This window comes from Stegostoma tigrinum, chromosome 15 (assembly GCF_030684315.1).
Source record: "Stegostoma tigrinum isolate sSteTig4 chromosome 15, sSteTig4.hap1, whole genome shotgun sequence".
In the NCBI taxonomy this organism is placed as follows: Eukaryota; Metazoa; Chordata; class Chondrichthyes; order Orectolobiformes; family Stegostomatidae; genus Stegostoma; species Stegostoma tigrinum.
Window position 1 is genome coordinate 34,815,092 of NC_081368.1, and position 22,705 is coordinate 34,837,796.

At 38.7% G+C, this 22,705-nt stretch overlaps 1 protein-coding gene across 3 annotated transcripts in view; it reads right to left on the reverse strand.

The window, feature by feature from the left end:
• Positions 1-376: 376 nt before the first annotated feature.
• The window catches only part of LOC125458647 (non-POU domain-containing octamer-binding protein-like), a 37,698-nt gene continuing 15,369 nt past the window's right edge, over positions 377-22,705 (reverse strand). For 2 of the 3 annotated variants that reach the window (XM_048544072.2, XM_048544073.2), the window contains exons 5-11: positions 21,254-21,450; positions 19,996-20,080; positions 16,147-16,258; positions 14,166-14,220; positions 7,930-7,968; positions 7,451-7,578; positions 377-1,332 (exon numbers count right to left, since the gene is read on the reverse strand). In XM_048544072.2, the coding sequence (XP_048400029.1) occupies positions 1,198-1,332; positions 7,451-7,578; positions 7,930-7,968; positions 14,166-14,220; positions 16,147-16,258; positions 19,996-20,080; positions 21,254-21,450 (751 nt within the window). In that variant the 3' untranslated portion in view covers positions 377-1,197. Of the gene's footprint in view, positions 1,333-5,508; positions 6,541-7,450; positions 7,579-7,929; positions 7,969-14,165; positions 14,221-16,146; positions 16,259-19,995; positions 20,081-21,253; positions 21,451-22,705 lie in introns of those variants that run through there. The other variant, XM_048544074.2, reaches the window with a different exon arrangement.

Genomic DNA, 22,705 nt, shown 5'->3' on the forward strand with positions numbered 1-22,705 from the left:
ACCTTTCCATGGTAAATACCAAAACACTAGCTACAGTTTGCTCATTTGATTGGAGATTTTAATGGACTGATTCAACAGTTAAGGAACTTAATACTGAGCCATCAAGAAGGAAACAAGAACACAGTTGCTCAGAACTGCACATTGCTAGTAATGTTTTTTTTAAGCCTAAGAACTTCAAAACCTCTTTCTACCAAAATGTATAGTAGAAACTCAACAATCCTTCCAAACGTATTACCTACCTGCCTAAAAATGATAAGCAACTAAAACTGGGCAATGAAATCTTCAAAAAATTCAACAGATGCTGCTCAGAAATGAGCAACAGTACAGTAGAACAAAGATACAATTAGGGTAGTAAATGAATACATTACAATAGAAAAACAGTGCTGAGAACTTTATTTGCATTCTTAAGTGTGTATTGAAAGGTATGTCAGGCAAGTCAAAACAAACCAGAGGGCATCAAGCTCAAAAGGTGGGTTTATATTTGATTTACTTTTCCTGCAAGATAGGCATGTTTTCCTGGGATGATCAAATGTCCCATTCTACAGATACAAATCATTCCAGTTTTGATGGGGTCAATGGTTTCAAATATTTCAAACTACCAAAAACACAATACGCCATATCCTTAAAAGCGAACACAGCATGGTATTGTTAACGAACCTGGAATCCACCTATTACACGTCCAAAACTTAAGTCCATTCCACATTCCAACAAACTCAAATGCAAACCCACCTATTTCCTACATTGCTCCTACCTACTTTATTTAAAATACCAAATACATCAGCATAAAGCCTTCAGCAATAGAAAATAAAAACACACGAGCCATTTGAGATTCCAATTTTACTGTCTGTAATCACTTAAAAAAAACAAAATAATCACAAAATACGAAATTGTTCCAGAAGTTTGTTTCATTGGAAATTCTGCTAGAGTAGCTAAACAAATATCAAAATAGTAACATCTCAATGAGAGTGTGTCCAAATTCTTTGCGACTTGTGCATTACATTATGTACATTGTGGATTACTGAAACATATCATGCACATTTACCAAATACATCCAACAGGAAGTTTAAAATAATATTCCAAACAGTAAATTACTAAAGACCTAAGTACTAAAGCTCATTACAATGATACAATCTGCAAAAATACTCGAGGCAATTTTAAGTGGAATGGCTAAAGGCTACTGTATTTTCATGTCTGTAATTAGTATCTACGACGTTTAGCTGAACCATACTCTCCTTGATTTCCACGGGGAAACCCAGCAGGGCTGCCAACCATCGGTGCACCCAAGTTATTTGCTTGACCATCCATATTTCCAGGAACAAATCGATCATTGGGCTATTAATTTAGTTAAATTATGTATGATTGGATATTAGTGTTCATTGCAAGTCCCACGTAGATTTAGCAATAGCAGGTTGAGAATCCCCCATTGGAACGATGAAAGTCAGCAGAATCCAGAAGTACCGATAAAAAAAGGGAAAGGGGTAATCGTATTAGACTTACAAGGTAACAGCAAAGTTAGGGAAACAAATTAATACCTTCCTCTTGCCATGAGCACACAGCATTTACTAGAACTGTCAAAATTAATTGAAAATATACGTAAAATGAAAACAAATTTAGAAGAGAAAGAGAAAACGACCACCCTTTCAAATCGGTCAGGCAGATGGACACTCACTCAATCATGAACATACACACATCAACATGCATACATACAGACATTCGGTGAGAGCGTATCACTTTTACAGAATGATGTGCTTCAAGGCAATTTTGTAACTTCAATTCACTGTACTATCAGAGTAACATACAAGTTTTGGTGATTTTAAAACAGTCAACTTGACAGCTTTACACCACATATAAGCTCCTCCTATATTCTGTAGTCAGCGATTGCTCACTTGTTCCTATAAACTCCCTTTCTGGAAGTGCACTGGATCCATTTCAACATCTCAGTTCTTAAGCAAGTGCAATAGTCAGAGTACATTCTTGACAAACTATACCACAGGAGTCAATATCAAAAAGGTGACAAAGGAGAAAACTGGATCTAACAGTAAAATTATTCCTCAGATTGCTTGCATATTCACTTTCAATGTAACGTGACAAATGCATGGAATGAATATGGCCTACAACAGTACAGGTACTTTCCAGTGTATTTTAAAGGGACTGAATCATAAAGCTCCTGTTGAAATCCAACACTAATAAGATTACACACTTCAAATAAAAAACACACAATGTGACTTCATCACCAGCTGCATGAATGCTTCCAACTGCTACTTCCACTGAGGAGAGGGTCAGTGATATTTATTATCGATTATGACCAGGACCGCAACTTTGCTTCTCTTCACAGATGTTGCCTGACCTGACTTTTGGCCTCATACCTTCATTTCAGATTACCGGCATATGCAGTATTTTGCCACTAAATAAGCTGTGATACCCTGCACATCTGCATAATTTATTAATTGTTCAGGACAAAGTAATGACCTCATGAACAAAGGCAGCAGAGGAGCTCAGTGGTTAGCACTGCTGCCTCACAGTGCTAGGGATCCAGGTTTGATTGCAACCTTGGGTGACCGACTGTGTGGAGTCTGCACAAACTCCCCAAATCTGAGTGGGTTTCCTCCCAGTCTAAAGATGTGCAGTTTAGATGGATTAGCCATGCAAAATTTTGCTGTAGTGTCCAGGGATGGACAGGATAGGAGAATTAGCCACAAGGAAATGTAGGGTTGCAGCGTTACAGGGGTGGGGGTGGGTGTGGTGCTCTTTGGAGGATCAGTACAAACTGAATAGGCCCCAAACAGCCCGCTTCCACATTGTAGGGGCTCTATGAATTCTAGGAAAAAAACTTGGAGGGATGAGAAAGAATACATTAGTCAGTGCCGCCAGTGACGAAATTTGAATGACAGCAGACTCAGCAACACTAAGCAAGTGAAGAAAGAATGCTAAGTGTGGAGACATTTCATTAGTGAATACCCCGCAGTTGAGAAATCCCAAATCTGCAGGAAAACACAACTCATTTGGGTGCATTATGGGCACGGGCTGAACCTACGCAAGTACATTTAAGTTTGTTCTCAGCTTAGCATTCAGAACATTACATCAAATGAACAAAATTAACTTGAGCAAAAGCTCAGCTTTCAACATTGTCAATCCACTTAAGTATATATTGCAGTCAAGATCAAAGTTTCTGAAGTTCTAATTATCTCAAGACAAGAACGCCCCCTAAACCTCGAAGGTAACTGGAATGTGCACAATTCCTTTCGAACACCATGGCATTCCAATTTTTTAAAAAGTAAACAGCAGAATTTTACGACAATGATCCCACCAATTTCCTTCAGTGCTATTTAGAAAATGTAATTTCCATTAAAATACAACAACTAATCTATCAAATCTGCAGCTTGCTTCTAGAGTGAACACACTACAGTATTCAAGAAATACTGAAAGATAGGTCTTCTCTTTGAAGGACAAAGGGAAATAAGTCAGGGTTGGTAAAAGTGTTATACACATCTTTTTTGATCATTTTGGACAGGAAATGGAAAATGTAGGAAGGTAGAACACTCTAGACTGTATAACTATACTTAACAAAGTGGATAAAGTAAAGAATAAACAAGTCCAACTAATTTTTCAAGCCCTGTCAGATGTGCGTACAGATGATGGGGATAATGAGTAAAATTAAACATTGCTGTGAGACCCTTTCCCATTGTAATCATTTAATTTACTAAATCAGCTAGGTCCACTCATGAATGGTCACTCAGATTGAACAAAAATAAAGCAGATAACTGATACCCAAATAACCATATCATGGTATTTTCAGGTTTAAACAGAATATGAAAATTCCAAGGCAGGATTGCAAGTTGGAACAATTCATCCACAGCTTAAAAGCAGATGCTGTAATTGCAGGCACATATCAATTACAGATATTCTAAGTAATATGGAAGTAAAAACAAAAATATTGCTCCAAGTGTGGCACTGAGTGTAACGACTGGGGAAACGATTACCGCAAAATTCAACCATGTTAATGTCCAACTGGGATCTTTTTGTAACACCGTTAAATTGATGAAAAACAGATTTCCGTTCATAAGAAGAGTAAACCATCCACATGTAAGCAGATGTTAATTTCACTTCTCTTCATCCACACCACCTCCTTTTGAAAGATTCAGTTAAGCAATGGAAGTAACATGCACAAAATCTATTGCAATGTCTGTGCAAACTAGGAAAAGTTAGAGATCTAGAGTAACAACTAACTTTTTTTTCAGGTTTTTGAAATTGTGTGTGTAAGACTGGAAATGTAGTTATATTTTAAGCAATATATTTTATCTGCAGACCTACACCAACTGCCCAAGCATGAAACTACCCAGCCAGCTTATAGCCAGAAGGCAATTAGCAATATCTTTCATTCCATATAGAAACACATCATAATATTGATCAAAACATTTAGCATCGCAAACACCTGCAATGCTATCTGCACATCATGAACAATGCTTACTGTTACTTCAGTAACAATTCCCATGCAACTACAAACAGTCAGTTTGGGAATAATGCCATTGCTGCAGAAATCCAAGCACTTCCTTGTTAAAAAAAAAGTACAGGCTAGTACTAAACAAAAAATATGAAAATTTAAATGCACAAGTTTAGCCAGATTTCTGGTTGGCCCCATTTCACCCACCAATTTCAATGTTATCATATTACATTGACAGATTATGGTAAGCTCCATCAATATTAGGGAAGTGATATCTGAAACAATAAAAACAGCTCTAGGACATATAGTCCAATACAACTGAAAAACTGTTTACAGGTGTGCAACTACTAATGCTGAAACTGTGTTATGTAACATCGAGGAAAAGAATCAACAGATGAGATAACAATAATGGGTAAATAGTCAAACTGGACCATTTTAATAATCCAGTGAACATCTGCACCTTGCCACACCAATTTATTTCAGTTCATGTGCCCACAAAGTGTCTGCACCAAATGTATTTTTAAACTCGAGGAATATGCTACCTGATATGCCTTAGGTACCCTTCACTGTACTCACCTCAATATGATACAAAGACCCATGTCACAATTTAAGACACCAGTTGTGTTTACATATCAGCTAAAAATAACATTTTCTGCAGGTAACCTAATTTAGAAGAAACTGATTTTACAGCAATATTCTTCCAAAAACTTGAGTTCATTTTCAACAATTTGCCTATGATAGATAGTGAATTCATCAAGTGCTCATTCATGAATGCTTCTACTCAGAAATAATTTATAGAATAGGAAGGCACATACAGCTGGCAAAAACTGCACAGAAGTACAATAGTGTTACTTTGGCTGCCCCCACTACCCACAGTCAAAGAAATTTTCAAAACATAATTATTCTCAGGTGGAAATACAAGTCAATTATAGAAATGATCGTACAATCCAATGTTAAAATGGGCTCACAAGGACAAGATGAAAGTTTTTGGAAACAATGGATCAAGTGATCTGGTGGGAAGTCAGGTAGGTAGGATCTTCTTAAATTGATTGTTGGGCCAAACAAGCTTTGCAAGCTTCTAAAATACATTTTATTTTCACGTTAACACAGTGGTGCACTGGCACAAACACTATTACAATAGCACCATTAAAAGTGACACAGATATCCATGTTCCAACTGTATCCTTCATTCCAGTACAGAATCTTGGCCTTTATTCACTATATACATGAGCAAATAGTTTGGCATATTCTTTGTTTACGAACACAGGTGACACTGCTTTTGGAATGTCGGAAATCAAATGAGAACCTGCTTGCCAATTATGTAATTGCTATGCTAAATCAGGTCCTGGAGCACTGGATATCAAGTTAGGATCAAATGTATTCTAGTGAAGAGGGATATTTGGACACGGGAGCACAGATGTATTTCAAGTTCCATTTGATATACTGATTTGCTCTCATTATAAATTCCACCACGAATATGAAAACAGGAAATGCCTACAATAAACTTAGCACAATGCAATTACAACTTCTTTCCAGTGGTGGAGCTCTAACACCTTCACTGGTAGACAGCACGTAATTCCAACCTGATGAGTTTTTTAAAAATTAGCATGACAAATCTGGATACAAGGATAATGGAAAGAGTCGATAGAAATTACACACAATATTTTTTCTGTATTAAGATATATTGAGTAAGTCACAATTACAGACTTCAAGCAACAGTATGTACAACAACTGAAACACACTGTATCAAAGATTACAGAAGAATAAACTTGCTCTCAATATAACTGTGGAGACTTAAAACAGACAAGTCTACACAAAACCAAATAAATGGAGTACAAAACTCAATTTATGAATAATCCCCCAGCAGTTTGTTTTGAGTTGTTGACTTTCACTCATTTAAACTCTTAAGTTTCTTCCTCAGCATTTTCCAGAAGTCTGTATTCATACCTTCCCCTTAGGTTTTCTTGCACTTGCTATCCATTCCTGCATCTCATTTTGACCACTGTCTGCAAACCAAGTTCATTCTTTTACTGAACCTCCTGTGTTAACCAGTTACGCAGAAGTTGGTCCAGTAGGGAACTTGTCATAATTGATCCTGATCTACTCCAGAAAGCAAGTGGAGGTAAAGAGGTAAATTGAGAAATCAATTAGGAGCCTGGTAATCTGATCAGATGTTATTAAAAATTAAAATAGAACTTTACAGAAAAACCATCAGTAATAAAGTTCCTGGCAAGAAAATACATTCAAGTCACAAGTACTTCTACTTTCCCAAAGAAAGTGCACCATTTTGATAGCAATTTGCCAAGTCCAAAAACTTGTGTAGTATACAATGCTTCGTTTGGATTAGGAAAACCTCGCAGAAAATTATGCCAGTAGATACTTATTAATGTCAGTGAACATTCAATACCGTGGCACTACACTACTGCTGAATGCTGCATTTATCAGCTTGAGAAACTGCACTAAGTCCCTAAAACAGTTACTGTGCAATACAGAACTAAGTGGAGTGGGTAAAAAATTCCACGTCATTAGTTTATATAGCATTCAGCATAATAAACACATTGTAGAATTAAGAATACTTCAACTTGATTATAAAATGGAAAAGTCAAAAATATTCTACGATTTCATGCTCTCAGGATTTACTGCGGTATTCTGCATTATGATGTCAAGGACCTAACTGACAAGTTGACAAGGAGGAAAAGAAACTACCACGCAAACCAAAATCACCAAATGGAAAAATATTTAAAATTGATCAGCACAATTTATATATTTCAGTTAAAAGGGGGCAACCAAAGAAGCTCTGCACCACAAGTATAAGGAGTACAAATGTCATGAGAATGAAACCAAAGGGTGTACCCAAATTCGACACACATTTACAATCTCTCAAGACCCCACACCAGCATGCCAAAGATTAGGAGAAAACATGCTTAAAATTTCAAATTCATGATTTCCTCATCTGACGCTTACTGTGCTAGGCTAGCATTACATTTGTAAGGATGTTTTAATACATTACCATTCCCATATTGTTTTCTGGCATTTGGCTGCCCAGGTTCCCAGGTGGCCCTTGTGGAGGTGGTGCACTGGTATTCACGGTTGGCCTGTTCATTCCCATAAGTGGCTGAGGTACTTGGTTTGCAGAGGCTGATAAGTACAACATTTCAAAATATTGACTAATGGTTATCTCATATTTTCTGTTCATCCACTTAAGTACTTACCCTCCCAAAACAAATAACTGTTCCATCAACTCAAGCAAAAAAATTTTGATCGATTCTCATTCCTATCAGAAATTTTACATAACTTGCAATTTCAAACAAAATACAAGTGTCTAAGCCTGATCTTACATATTGCATTTTTCTTTTTTTCCAGGGAGAGGTTTTCTCCTACACACAATACAATGACAGATATATATTCTGGTTGCTGCCCACAAAGTAAGGAGCAAACATTATGCCAACTGTAACATTAATAAAATCATTACAATTTGAAATTGCATACCTGCTTTAAGATTGGTAAAATCAGCTGCAGTTAGACCCACTGAAATGAAGAGAGACAGGAAATGATAAGTTTCATAAAAATTTGAAGGAATGCCTTGTCCAACAAACTGTCAAAAATCTGTTCAGTGCAGATCTTTCAGATATGGTGTATCAACGTTTCTTTACAATTCAAATTAGAAAACCTACAAAAGCGGATGGGCCTGATCTAAAACTTGAGGTTCCAAATTGCAGTAAGGCCAATTTTGACAGTATGAGGAAAGAACTTTCAAAAGTTGATTGGTAGAGGCTATTCACAGGTAAAAGGGTGGTTAGAAAGTGGGAAACCTTCAAAAATGAAATGAGAGTCCAAAGGCAATATGCCTCTATTAAAAAATAACAGCAAGACTGGTAGGTGTGGGGAATCCTGCATGGCTAGAGAAATTGAGGCTTTGGACAAGAAAAAAGGAGGCACGTAACAGGTATAGTCAACTGGGATCGAGTGAATCACTCGAGGAGTATAAGGTAGTAGAAAGAAATCTAAAACGGAGAACAGCATGGCAAAAAGGGGATTTGAGACAGCTTTCAGCAAATAGGGTTAAGGAGAATCCAAGAAGATTCTACAAATACATTAAGTGCAAAAGACTAACTAGAGAGAAAATAGGTCCCCTTAAAATCAATAAGGCCATCTTTGTGTGGAACTGCAGGAGATGGATGAGAGTACTTACTATGGAGAAGGACAGAGAAGTCAGAGAACTTGGATAAATCGCCAAGGCCCAACTGGGCGTATCCCAGAACTTTGTGGGAAACTTGGCAAGTGATTGCATCGCCCCCTTACCAAGATACTTGTATCATCAATAGCCACAGGTGAGGTTCTGGAATATTACAGGTTGGCTAATGTGCTACCACTATTTAAGAAAGATGGTGAGAAAAAGCCCGAGAACTGCAGACCAGGTGAGCTTGATGTCAGCAGTTGTTGGGAGGGGATTTGGAGGGAGAGGATCTACATGTATTTGCAAAAGCAAAGACAGATTAGCGATAGTCGACATGGCTTTGGTGCGGGGGAAATCGTCTCTCACTAACTTGATTGAGATTTCTGAAGTAACCAGGGCGGCAAAGCTGTGGATATTGTCAACATGTATGTCGACGAGACGTTTGACTATATTCCACATAGTCGACTAGCGAGCGAGGTCAGATCACATGGAATAGAAGGAGAGCTAGCCAGAAGGATAAAATTGGCTTGAAAGCAGTAGACAGAGGGTGGACAAAGTGCTGTTTTTCAGACTGCAAGCCTATGACCAGAGGTATGACAACGATCGATGCTGGGTCCACAGCTTTTTGTCATTTATATAAATGATTAGTAAATTTGCAGGTGACACCAAATGTGGTGGCGCAGTGGACCATAAAGATTATCTCAGAGTACAACTGGATCATGAACAGATTGGCTGAGGAGTCGTAGATGGAGTTTCATTTCGATAAATTCAAGGTGAGGCATTTGGAATAGACAAATCAGGTCAAGACTTACACATGTAATGATAGGGCCCTGGGGAGTGCTGCCGAACATAGAGACGTTGGGGTGCAGCTTCATATTTCTTTGAAAGTGGAGTAACAGGCAGACAGGGTAGTGAGCACAGCATTGGTACACAACTTTATTGGTCAGTGCATTAAGTATAGGAGTTGGGATGTCATGTTGCAGCTGTACAGGACATTGGCAAGGCCACTTTTAGAATACTGTATTCAGTTCTGGGCTCCCTGCTATAGAAAGGATGTTGCTCACCCTGAAAGGGTACAGCAATGACTTAGAAGTAGCAGCTGGGTTACAGGCTGGAGGTATTGTCCGCGGAGTATCAGAAGACTTGGGGGGGGTGTGACCATACAGAGATGTCTCAAATCAGGGTGGGCACGGATAGGGCAAATAAACATGGTCTTTTCCTAGGCTAAGGGAGTCTAAAAACAGAGGGAATAGATTTAAGCTGAAGGGGGGAAATAATTTAAAAGGGATCAAAGGGGCAATATTTTTACACAGAGGGTGGCACGTGTATGAATGAGCTGCCAGAGGAGTTAGTGGAGGCTGGTACAATTCTAACATATACAAGGTATCTAGCTGGGTGTATGAATAGGAAGGATCGAGGGGGATCCAGGCCAAATGCTGGTAAATGGAACTAGATTAACTTCGATTTTTTTGGTCACCATGGATGAGTTGGACTAAAGGGTCTATTTCCAAGCTGTACAGCTCTCTACGATTATGCCGAGGAAGAGATGACTCTGTTCATTCCCCACTCACGTTCACATTCTTATTTTTTAAAAATCTGTTTAAAATCTGTTGAAATTCATCAGTTTGTCAGTCTTTCAATAAAAATGCTGCTACGGCAGCACTTACACATTAACTGTTCAGAAATTTTCTTTCCTACAAAAGAAAATATCATATTTTTCATTTGTGGCAGAACACCCAATGAGTGAACATTAAAACAGCATCAAAAATGAGACAGGACCAAAATGCACATGATATATATAATTAGTTTCAATTTTAGCTTCACTTCTATTTCAACACTACAGAAGGCTGCAAGGAGGAAGTGGTGGATTCGGGCAGAGTTACAACACTTAAAAGATATCTGAATAGGAAAGGTTTAGAGGGATATGGACCAACAGTAGACAGGTGGGACTAGTTTACTTTGGGACTATAATCAGCACAGACTGGTTGGACCAAACGGTCTGGTTCTGTGCTGTACGATTCCATGACTCTATGACAACCTCAACTGGAAAAATTTTGAATGCCAACATTTCTCTTTTACTCAAATTATAGCATCAACATTCGATGAAATTACCTAAAGACTACATAACTTGAAATGTAATCCAAATTCACAGACTAAAAATAACAATACACAACGATTAGAATATCAGGTTGCATAAAAATAGGCTTTAACACCACTTAATTCAGCACTGGAAGACAGTTATGCATTCCTGAGCCAAGAACAGCTATCATTCCAATCCACTACAAATGTTAACAGCAAGTAGAGTATCCTCGTCTAAAATGAGGCTCACAATATAGCAAAGTTCGCAAGGCCTTGTAGTAAGCAAGCATAAAACTCCAAAATTTTGAGGGTACTACAACCAGAACAATGGAATACATGGATCAATGAGTCATTCATGTTTGCATAGTAGAAAAAAATTTGACTCATTGCTGTTGCTAAAAGGGTAAATTTTGACCCAAATAAATCTATCACACAACAATTCTTTCTATAATCATATAGCAATAATAAAAATCACAACTTCATAGCATAATGAAACACAGGCACAACCTCATTTTTATAAAATGACTGATGGCCGGAACAGCGTTCAAACCATTTCAGGTCTTAACAGATTTTAGGTGAGTATAGTTCACGAACGAGAGATAACTGGAGCACTAACTTGATACACCTTTTAGCACACATTCTACTTGTTTAAAAAAATCATTCCTTCAAATATATTCGTAACAAAGCATGCAGAAACTGGTGCAGCAGGAACATTTGGTTTCTTAGAGATTAAACTAGAGTCTCAAAATTCACGAGCATTGTAGCACCACCTTCTGGAAAGAATTCCAATGCAACTAGTTTAGCTGGACAATTACAAATATTAATTCACAATTTGATATACAAGCAAAAATGCAACAAAACGTGAGCTATTATAGACAAGTGTAAACGGTTAGTGCTACTTTCAAAAAAGTGATTTGAGTGTCCCAATCCACACAAATTAAGTTACACATTCTCAATATCAGTCTAAGTCACTGATATGTACGAAAAGCACTAGTCCAAGAGCGAAACTAGTCCAAGAGAGAAACCTACGGCATTCACCACACACCTTCCTCCAGTGCAGAAAAAGTTCACTCCTACAATTAATACCACACAATTAACTTTGTATTCAGTGCCACTGTCGCCTTCCTTGCTTGGGCTTGAATTTTGCTGGGGCGGCACAGTGGCTCAGTGGTTAGCACTGCAGCCTCACAGCACCAGGGACCCGGGTTCGATTCCCGCCTCGGATGACTGTCTGTGTGGAGTTTGCACATTCTCCCCGTGTCTGCGTGGGTTTCCTCCGGGTGCTCCGGTTTCCTCCCACAGTCCAAAGATGTGCAGGTTAAGTGGATTGGCGATGCCAAATTGCCCATAGTGCTTAGAACTGTGTGGGTTATAGGGAGATGGGTCTGGGTGGGATGCTTCAAGGGGCAGTGCGGACTTGTTGGGCCGAAGGGCCTGTTTCCACACTGTAGGGAATCTAATCTAATCTAATAATACAGAGCAGAATATCTTCTGGAGGTCAATGTTATGCCTTCACTTTTGAATCTTTTACTAATAGCATACAATCAGATTTATGAAATAAATATATGCTGGCTTTCCTCGATTAAACCAAATTTTATCCAAGAAACTGAGTTTTCTCTCTGTTGCTCAAAAACCTTCCCACTGACTTTAAACTGCTGACATAATTGTTGGGCTTTATTCTTGCCTTCTTTTGAATAAGGATTTAAACATTGGCAGTTCTCCTGTCATTTGGTACTACCCAATATATCAGAGGGAAGAATGAAAGACTATGGCCAAAACCTCAGAAATTTCCACAATCTTCAATACACTCCATCCATGCCTGGTGGCCTCTCCTTTCAAGTTCAGTCAGCCTTACTATTACTCCCTCCAAATACTTTTGACCATCCTGGATCTCAATTACAAGCTGTGACCTCAGCAATTTCTTCCTTGGTAAAGACAGATGTACTAATTTAGATTTTCCAATGTGTATGATGTTCCATACATTGATTTCTATTTGGATTCTGACTGGGTCATGCTCCTTCTTGCCATGTTTTTATTGCTTATGCACCTTTAGAACATTTGGATTCTCGCTTCCTTCAGCAGATCTCAAATTTCTAAATTCAGCCTGGTTCCTACGTCTGTCAACATGTGGCATTCAACAGATGGCACTCTTAGCTCTTAGTATTTTCTCTAGCTCCTTTGTCAAAGAATCTCCACCTTTGTATTTCTCATGAGGCAAAACTATCTCTGAAATGCTTCCAGTAGAGGCACACCCACAGTAAAATCAAAAAAGTTGTGTCATATTGTAGGTGCAGTGTCACCAAATTGCTGCAGGAAGTTGGAGCAAGACTTCTCACTTTTACAATGTTCCTTTTGCAAAATGGTCAACATCCAATTAAGCTTAATTACTTGCTATACCTGAATGCTAACTTCATGTTTCATAAGCAAAGACAACCAGATCCCTCCCATGACACAAAATTCTTAAGGCTCTAATAAAACAGTTCCTAATTTTACTGCCAAAATAACACTACATATGCCACATTTTTGACCAGAAATTTAACCAATTCGTCTGCAGCCTCATTGTGTTTTCCTAACAACTAGCTTCGCTCTCCATTTCTGCTTCAAATGCAAGTTGGCTAAACTACTGTTAGTCCCTACATCCAAGGCTTCAATATAAACCCTAAATGGTAGGGATCCCAGCACTGACCGTTAGGAGCTAAATTTCTGCCTTGGATTTGCAAATTCTTTCAATGCATCAAGCAGAACAGCAAGCCATCTTATGCATATATAGCAACACCACCAGCTGCAAATTCCACATCAAGCAAGATACCATTGTGTTTTGCAACTATATTCACATTCCTGTAAACTGATACAAAATCCTGGAACACCTTTTACATCAGGACAATGGTGACAGTCCACCACCACTGCCAAGGGCAATTCACTCCTGGAATGCAGGTGTTGATAGCACAGCCAGCCTCGAGAAGGCGGTGGTGGGTTGCTTCTTAAACTGGTGCAGTGCTTGGGCTATAGAAACCCTACAACTCTATTCGGAAAGGAGTTCAAGGATGTTGACCAATGACAGTCAAGGGTAAGCAACGTAACTTGAAGTCAGGCCAATGCATGGCTCCAGAAGTGAACCTGTTATTTCATGACGTTGCCATTTATCTGGCAGTCTTGTCGTTGCGAGTCATAAAAATCACAGGTTTAGTAGATGGTGTCAAAGTAGCTTTGGTGAGTCACTGCAATGCATCCTTAGATGGTACATACTCTTGCCAGCACGTCTGCAGCGAAGGGAGTCAATGTGGTTAGTGCAGTGCCATTCAAGGGACCTGCTTTGCCCTGGATAGTCCCTGATTTCTTCAATACTGTTTAGATGGCAGAACGATGCTGGGCCAGCCAGCAATGTCAGTATCCCATAAAATTAGAAAGGAATCTGAGACACAAGAAAATTACATATCATTCAAATTCACATTATGTGTAGGCATCTTACCTGGCATGGCCATCCCACTCCTTTGGGCAATTTCTTCCATCCTCATATTTTCTCTCTAAACAAAAATTAAATTCACACGCGGAATTAAAAATTAATATAGCCAATGCTCTTTCGCCCACTTCTGAAAATGCTGTGATAAGCCTGGGTTATATGCCCATGGCTTGCCATTACCTTGGTGGTCTAGCAGTTAAATCTATAATCAGTGAATTGCCCTCAAAACAGTTTAAATGTTTAAAGAAACATGACATGAGTGATCCAACTACCTATCCAACTATCAAACATGTTGATCAGCATATATTGCATGTGCAAACTTTATGGTGTTGACACAACCAATACTTATCGAACAATTTTATCATTCCTGCTTAGTTCTTTTGTGTCTGTATAGTGACCACAGATGTCTTACAAATTTATCAGGCTTTTAATTTCAAGACCTCTGTAAAAACCTTCAAACCAAAAACAGATGTCTGCCTCAGACTCCATCAGAAAGAAAACCAGCCGGATGAAATTTCTAACTCAAACAAAACATAACCTAGGTGCAAGGGACAACCTACTAAAACAGAGGATTGCCAAGGTCATCACTTAAAGTCAAAAAAAACTAAATAAGTCACTTAATTCCACTCTTGTGGATTAGATTTGATTAGATTTTTGATCCTGAGAACTTGTTCCGTTCTATCCCTGTATCCTAGACATACCTACAGAACGGACAAGCCTATTTGTGAATACACACTTTTGAATTTTAAGGGATAATAGCTTGCTCGCACCTTAGTAACTAATCTTGGTTTGCTACTGCACGAGGATAAGTTTACGATAATATTTTGTTCTCTTGTTAACTGATGAAGCCTGATGAGTTTTTTTTTAAATACAGTGTCAGTCAGCCAAGTTAACTAAGTTTGGTGCTTGATTTGGTTTTAATTTATACACTTGTAACAATATGTGGAACAGTGGGCTTGACACCTACATACTAGCTGCCTTTAAAGGGAGGTCAGTGTTGCAAGGTTTTGGAGGGCATTATTTGCTAGCCCAATCCCACTTGAATTTAGTTCCCTCCCTGCTGCCCTACTCTCCCCTGTATTTGTTACTATTACACTGTTCCAGATAGGTAGTACTCATTAACTGTTCTTTTAATTTGTAACATAGATGATTTGGTGGTGGTAAAAACAAACACCCGTGTGTAATAGCATCTCTGAGCAGAAAACAAAGAAAGTAGGGTTTGATTTTCAACACACAATTTCCGTCAGTATAGTGACACAGCCTTATCACTTCTTAGGAGGCTATCTACTGCAGGCATGTTTGCACTTATCCTTCCAGGAGTTTCCAAAAAGTGAGCCTCAACTTTGGCCTGTGTGTGTTTGTGCCTGACATTGCACTGTATGAACAAGCATGTACTGAAGACAAAAGCAAGGAACAGATACTGAATACTGCCACACAGCCATGAAAATGCTTTTTGACAATCAACCAAGAAAGCCAAGAATCTCAAATGAATGTTCAAATACCAAAATCAATGCTATTGATAACATCCCATGATGGCCAGAACATTTTATGTACTTCACATGAAAATTGATAAATCACTTGTTTAAATACGTTATTTTGATAAGCCATGTGTTCATGTGCTGCATTATTTTTTTTCCCTCTCATTAAAACACGATCAACATACTCTTTTGTTAACTCACAAAGGCCTGGGTAAATTGACTTCTTTTAAAACAAATTCATTATTCGGGAGAAGGACATCCACAAAAGAAAGGAGCCCTTTCTAAGCAAATTTTGTTTCAGCCAACCAATGGGACGGTTTAATAAAAGGAGGTGAGCTGATCTATCCCTACTCACCTCAGAGGTGAATTTGGTTATGTGGAACGTTGCTTGATGACTTAATGCCAGTTACAAATTGTAATCATTCCCACAAGTGTGTTATAATGACTTCAATATTCTACTAGGCTGCCCATTGCATTGTTGCTCAATGATATCAATATTTCAGAACACCTACATTTTCAGTGAAGTTCCCTCGGAATCCCTCTTGTTGTCTTCTCATCATTTCTTCTTTTTCACGCTGACGCAAAAGCATTTCCTCCTCGCGTCTTCTACGCTCCTCTTCTTGCCTAAAAGATTATAAACTAAGATTTTTGAAGCTTCTGTTGGAATTCTTTTCCAAATTAATAATTAAACAGTTCACCTATATACAGCATTAGATAAAGCCAATACTGCAAAAAAACTGCATTTAATTTCCACAACATTCCCAGTTCATGGAATCTTCATTTTGACTAATAGTACCTCAAGCAGTTTCATACTTGGGGACTTTAGTGCATGGTACATATTTTTTTCAACTAAAAATTTCAGAAAACCACAAAAATGAAAGCCATCAAGCTCATGCTTCAGTTAACCCTTAATAGTGACAGCCTGGGTTTTCCATGTTTTTCCCCATATCTTTGATGGAGGATCATCCAATTCTCTTATTAAAAGACTCATCATATCCTTTGCTTCAGTTATCATCAAACCTTTTCAAACCACCATCTTCAAGGGTGATTAAACATAGTGATAAATGGTAGCCTTTGGAAACAAACTCCAGCTAACAAATTTTTTTAAAAAACCCAATTTCAAACAAACGGATTAGTGATCACAGAGTTCCCTACCAAAATTCTATCAAATCATGCCTAATATTCACATGCTAGATGGCAAAGAGCATTTTAATGTTTCAAAACTGTACTTATTCAACAACAGAACAAGAAGTCAGTGCCACTGACCTCATTATGTTCCCACAACTTTACTGCCATCACTCAGCACCCAAATCACCCTCCAGTGCTTATTTATTGCCAGGAACCTTGTCAAATATATTTCACTGGGCATGAAATCCATCAACACAAGCTAATTTTTCCAGTTAACCCCTCCACATGAGTGCACCAGTTTTAAAAGACAGAAGAAATTTAGTCAAGGTATGTTTGACTCAAGTTTAGACGTTTTTAGAAACATACAGAAAGAGACAGGACAGAAGATCATTCCTCCATCATACCCTTGCGTTAGTCATTCTTACACCCCACCTGTGGGTGCAGGCACAAAGTTTTTTTTAAAAAAAATACATGCAGGGGACATGGACATCACTGGCTGGCGATCATTATATTGGACATCCCTAGGTGCCCTTGAGAAGGTGGTGGTGGGTGAGCTGCCTTCATGAACGGCTGCAGTCCACCTGCTGTGGGTTGACCAACAATGCCATTAGGGAGTGAATTCCAGGATTTTTGACCCAATGACAGTGAAGGGACAGCAATATATTTCCAAGTCAGGACGGTGAATAGTTTGGAGGAGAACTTGCAGTTGCTAGTGCTCCCTATGTACCTGTTGCCCTTGTCCATCTCAAAAGGAAGTGGTCATGGGCTTCAAAAGGTGCTGTCGCAGGATCTTTGGTGAATTTCTGCAGTGCATCTTCTGATAGCATACACTGCTGGTATTGAGTGTCAGTGGTGGAAGGAATGAAAGCTTGTAGATGTGGTGCCCGTCAAGCAGACTATGTTCTGGATGGTATCAAGCTGAAGTATTGGAGCTGCACCCATCCAAGCAAATGTGGAGTTTCTGTGATGTAGACGATGGACAGGCTTTGCAGAATCAGGAGGTAAGTTACTCAATGGTGTTCCTAGCCCCCAACCTGTTCTTGGAGGAGCACTTTTAATGTAGCTTGTCCAGATAAGCTTCAGATCAATGGCAGCCACAAGAATGTTGATATTGGTGTGTTCGCTGATGTAGCAGCATTTAATGTCAAGGGGCTGTGATTAGATAGTATCTTACCTGGCACCGTGTGGCATGAACATGACTTGCCACTCCTCAGCCCAAGCCTGGATATTGTCTGACCTGGTTGCATTTGAACATGGACTGCTTCATTATTTGGAGCAGCCACAAATGGTGCTGAACATTGCGCAATCATTGGTGAACATCTCCACTTCTGGCCTTATGATGGACAGAAGGCCATTGATGAAGTGCCTGATGATGGGTTAGGCCTAAGACACTAAGCCAAGGAACTCCTGCAGAAATGTCTGATCTCCAACCATCTTCCCTTGAGCCAGATGAGTTTCCAACCAATCCAATGATTTCAGTTTTGCTAGCAAGGATGTCACAGGAACTGCAGTAACATTGCAAAACACTGAAAAAATTATATTCTTTTTACCAGTGCCCCTAAAATGGAATGCATATCATCAACCTCTTGCAAAGTCTGTACAGGTTGCAAGGGGTCCACAGACTCTAAGAATATTTCCTCTGAATCAGTTACACCAGAAACTTCAGTTAACAGTGAAAATTTCCTCTTGACTACTCTAGCGTTTCATTTCCCAATAGAACCATCTTTATGCCAATGCTTTTGTATAGCTTTCAAATAACAACATAATTACGTTTAAATTTAAATTCTACTTTATCAATGGTTTTAAGTAACAAACCAACGACATTTTCAGGAATATACACAAGATTCTTCACGTCCTAACCATAAATCTTGTACAAATTCACCATTTTCCTGTTTAAGGTAACCCCCTTGGGGGAAAAACTGTAATCTTGCATCTCCAGCTTTTATAGTCTCTATGTCTGCTAGGTCTTACACCTGGAAAATTATTTTTTCTCACACGTCTCAAGAACATTAAAATTGCTCAGTAAGCCTATCCGCTCCTTCCACCCTAGTTCATGAATGAAACGTGTTAGGAAGTTGCACATCAAAGTACTATTTAAGAATGGCAGTAGGAAACTAGGTAAATGCAGGCAATTCAGCCTAACATTTAATATCAAAATAATTGCAGTATCGACGAGTAAGCAGTCAGTAAGGTTAACTAACCTCTCTGTCCTCATTGTTCCACCTTGCTTATCTCAACTCAGCTGCTGTTCATCTGTTCTTCTGTTATCTGTCAGTTTGATTACAATCAGCTCGTGCTGATTTTGCACACTACCAAAACTCTGCTGTTGATGTGTTAACTTGCAACAAGATCCATTTAACAGCAACACCACTCCCAACTACACAAAAACCCAAACGCTGGCTTTCAAAATTGTCCCTGACTTTGTCTTGCTCCTCCATCTATTTGTCATCTCTTCCAACCCTAAAACACTAAGAAATGTCAACTGGCCTCTTCAGCATTCCCAATTCAATCGATGCCCATATGTTCAGCTGCCTGGGTCCCAAACTCTGGAATTCTCTTCCAACAGTTCTCCACTTTGCTGCTTGTCTTTGTACCATCAGAAATGCAAGAACAACAGACGGAAGTATACAATTGCAAAACAATGACAAATTAAGTAAATCTGCCAGTTTTGCTAAATGCAGGAAAATACAATTGTATACAAATTGGATGACATAAAAAAAGCTAAAGGGAACTTTCACAACAATGGAAAGCTAGAAACAGCGGCAATCCAACAGAGACCAACTGATCTAAGCACATAGATCATTAAAATGGTTAAAAACAAACACACCATTTCAAAACAAAAAGAAAGCAGCCTTTCTATCAAAAAGGAGGCCAGGACATAAGTTGCCTAAAATCACTCCACATTCATATGAAGCGCAGGTCTCAAGTATTATGAGCAACTGTGTGCCAGAGCTCAGGAGGACCATATAGGCCTTAGAAGAAATGCAGGATTTTTCAACCAGAATATATCCTCTACGAGTTAAAAAAAAACAGTATTGTAATACAAGGAAATTTAATAAAATTAGAAATAATTAAAACAAGATTCAATTCTTCAAATTACTGAAGTGGAAGGCTGTGAACATGCGCAATGTCCCCAATATGGTATCCGTTATCTGCCTGAATATGTAATGTGCAGAAATTTTGGTTTGGGCACTTATTTAAGAGAGTAGTGCAAGATAGTACAATTTCTTTACCTCAGTTCTATTTGTTTACGCTTTTGCAGTTCTTGATTGTGCAATTCTTCCATGCGCCTCAATTCCTCTTGACGCCTCATTAAATCTGGTGATAAAAACAAATCAATTCAATTCTATGTTTTGAAGAGAGAATTTAGCTGCAAAAATTTAGCTTTAACACAAGAGCCACATATTGCAAATATTGAAAGGAAGACATTGTTACATCTTCAATGAGTGAAATCTGCAGCTTGACTTAGGCACACTTGCAAGAATTTCCAAAATGGATGTACACGTAATTCAATTCAGATCAATTCCTCGAGTGGCACAGGCTGAGGGAAGACTTGATAGAAGTTTATAAAATTGAGATGCATAGATAGCACTGACAGTCAGAATCTTTTTCGCCCAAGACGAAATATCTAATATTAGGTCGGCATGCATTACACGTGGGAAGTTCAAAGGATTGTGAGGGGGGAGGGTTTTTCGTCCCCAAACACAGAGGAGTCATCTGGAACACACCGCCAGGGATGTTGCTGAAGGCACAAACAACAGGACCATTTAAGGCACTTTTGGATAAGCACATGAATACGCAAAGAATGGAGGGATAAGGACCAAGGGCAGGCAGAAGAGATTTGTTGCATTTGGCATCATATTCAACACATCATCATGGGCTGAAGGGCCCGTTCTTGTCCTGTACAGTTCTAAGTTTTGATTCTAATCCCTGTAACTGTACCCAGAATATACAGTGAACAGTGTAAAACTCCTTTGGATTTGCACTACTGGTGTACAAATATGAGGTACAGCAAACATATGTGTTCTAAAGATATTGTATCCCAAGTTTAACCGCTTTATCTCCACAGATTGCTGCTAGACTCCAACAATTTCTGATTTTGTGTGTTTCAGATCTACAACATCCATGATTTTTTTAAATTATTGCTGAACATTTTGGCTTGTCATCTATCCCCCATCAAAAGTTTCACCCCACAGAAATAGAAGCAAAATGGTATAATTTCCAAAAAAGTACAACAACAGGGAACTATGTACGTATCTGTATAAAACTTAACCATTACAACAAGAAAAACAAACCAGCATATCAGATCATTAACTGTATTAAAAAGGAGTGACGTGTAAAAGCAACAACTCTTTCACCACTCTGTTGTGTTTTATTTGCCAGCAGTCAATTCTGAAGTGACACGTGAGAAATGATGTCAAAGCCTTATAGGGTAAAAAAGTAAATGCCCTTAGACAAGCAGAAATAAAAACTATATTCTTCTCAACTCACCTTGTCTCATTAGCATGACTTGGTGCTCATGACGCGCAGCTTCCAGTTCTACTTCCAGTTTCTCTCGTGCTTCCTTCACATTTCTATCAACTTGCTCCTGCTGCTGCTTCTCCATCTCAAGCAGAGCCTTCCACCTCATGGCATATTCATATTCAAATGACCCATGCTGTGCAAATCTGGGCGGCTGCTCCCGTTCCCTTAAAAATCATACAACAGTTAATGAGTAGTAGGATTGAAGGCAAGAGGCTAATGCGTCCTCCGCTGCATTCCCTATGTAAAGTAGTTCGAATAAATGTCAATATATTATTCAAATAAAAAGCCCTGCTAATTTGGCAATAAAAGGTGATCAAATTAAGAATATGGACGTGTCAAGCTTAGAGGTAACACCCAAAATGGTTTAGTCTACTCAGGTTGCTAACTTTTGAGCAATTCAGCAATTTTATTCCAATTTTCAAATTAAGATACAATATGGAAAACCAATTATGACCATAAACAGAAGACTGAAGATAAACATCTATTAGCCTTACAGATTATTCTCACCCGTGTCACCAACTCAAAAAATGAAACATCGCACGTGAGCTCTTTACGTTCCAGTTCTTAGCGAAGAACTAACTCTATGGAAGAATTTAATCAAAACAAGGTAGACCAGATGTTTTAATCAATCACACTTATTCGTCTAAGAAAAGAGAATTTTTTAGATAATTTTGGCAAGTTAAAGCTTAACGAAGACTTCTTTCTGCACTACTGCTCCATACCAGGCCATAGTCAACGTCACCCAACTGGGCTTTTTCTTTGGAATCAAATGTCAAACAGAAGTTGCAATTACAAAGGCCATTAAGTGTTTAGTTTCTTTTGCTGGCTCTGAATCTATCACAACAGTTGTTGGCTGGTAAGACTTCAACAGCCAGATACAAACATGTTCAACTATCCAAACAGCAAACACAATTAACTCATTTTCAGTGGCAATTTAGTGACTTGGGTAAGTTTACACTGGGGAGCTGTCAACACACGACTGATAGTGCAGCAGTCATTCCAGCAACATAAACACCACTGACTCCCCGTAGTGGCAGCTTCAATGACCAAAGCAGGAGTTAGATTTGGTCATATAACTGTCTGGCTAATGCATGTTACTGGAAACCAAACTAAACCAGTGGTGGTACAATGAAGCAGCTTGTGTTTTGACATCAATGGTAGGCAAAGAGACAATGTATTTAAAATAGAGGAAATAGGAGGGAGTGATGATGTAACTCGAGAAGAGAAAGGGACAGGATTAAGGATAGGATTCTTGGCAGTGTGGAGGAACAAAGATACATAGATCCCTTAAAATGGCCACCCAAGTGGACAGGGTTGTTAAGAAAGCATATGGTGTTTTGGCTTTCATTAACAGGGGGATTGAGTTTAAGAGTCGTGAGATCTTGTTGCAGCTCTATAAAGCTTTGGTTAGACCGCACT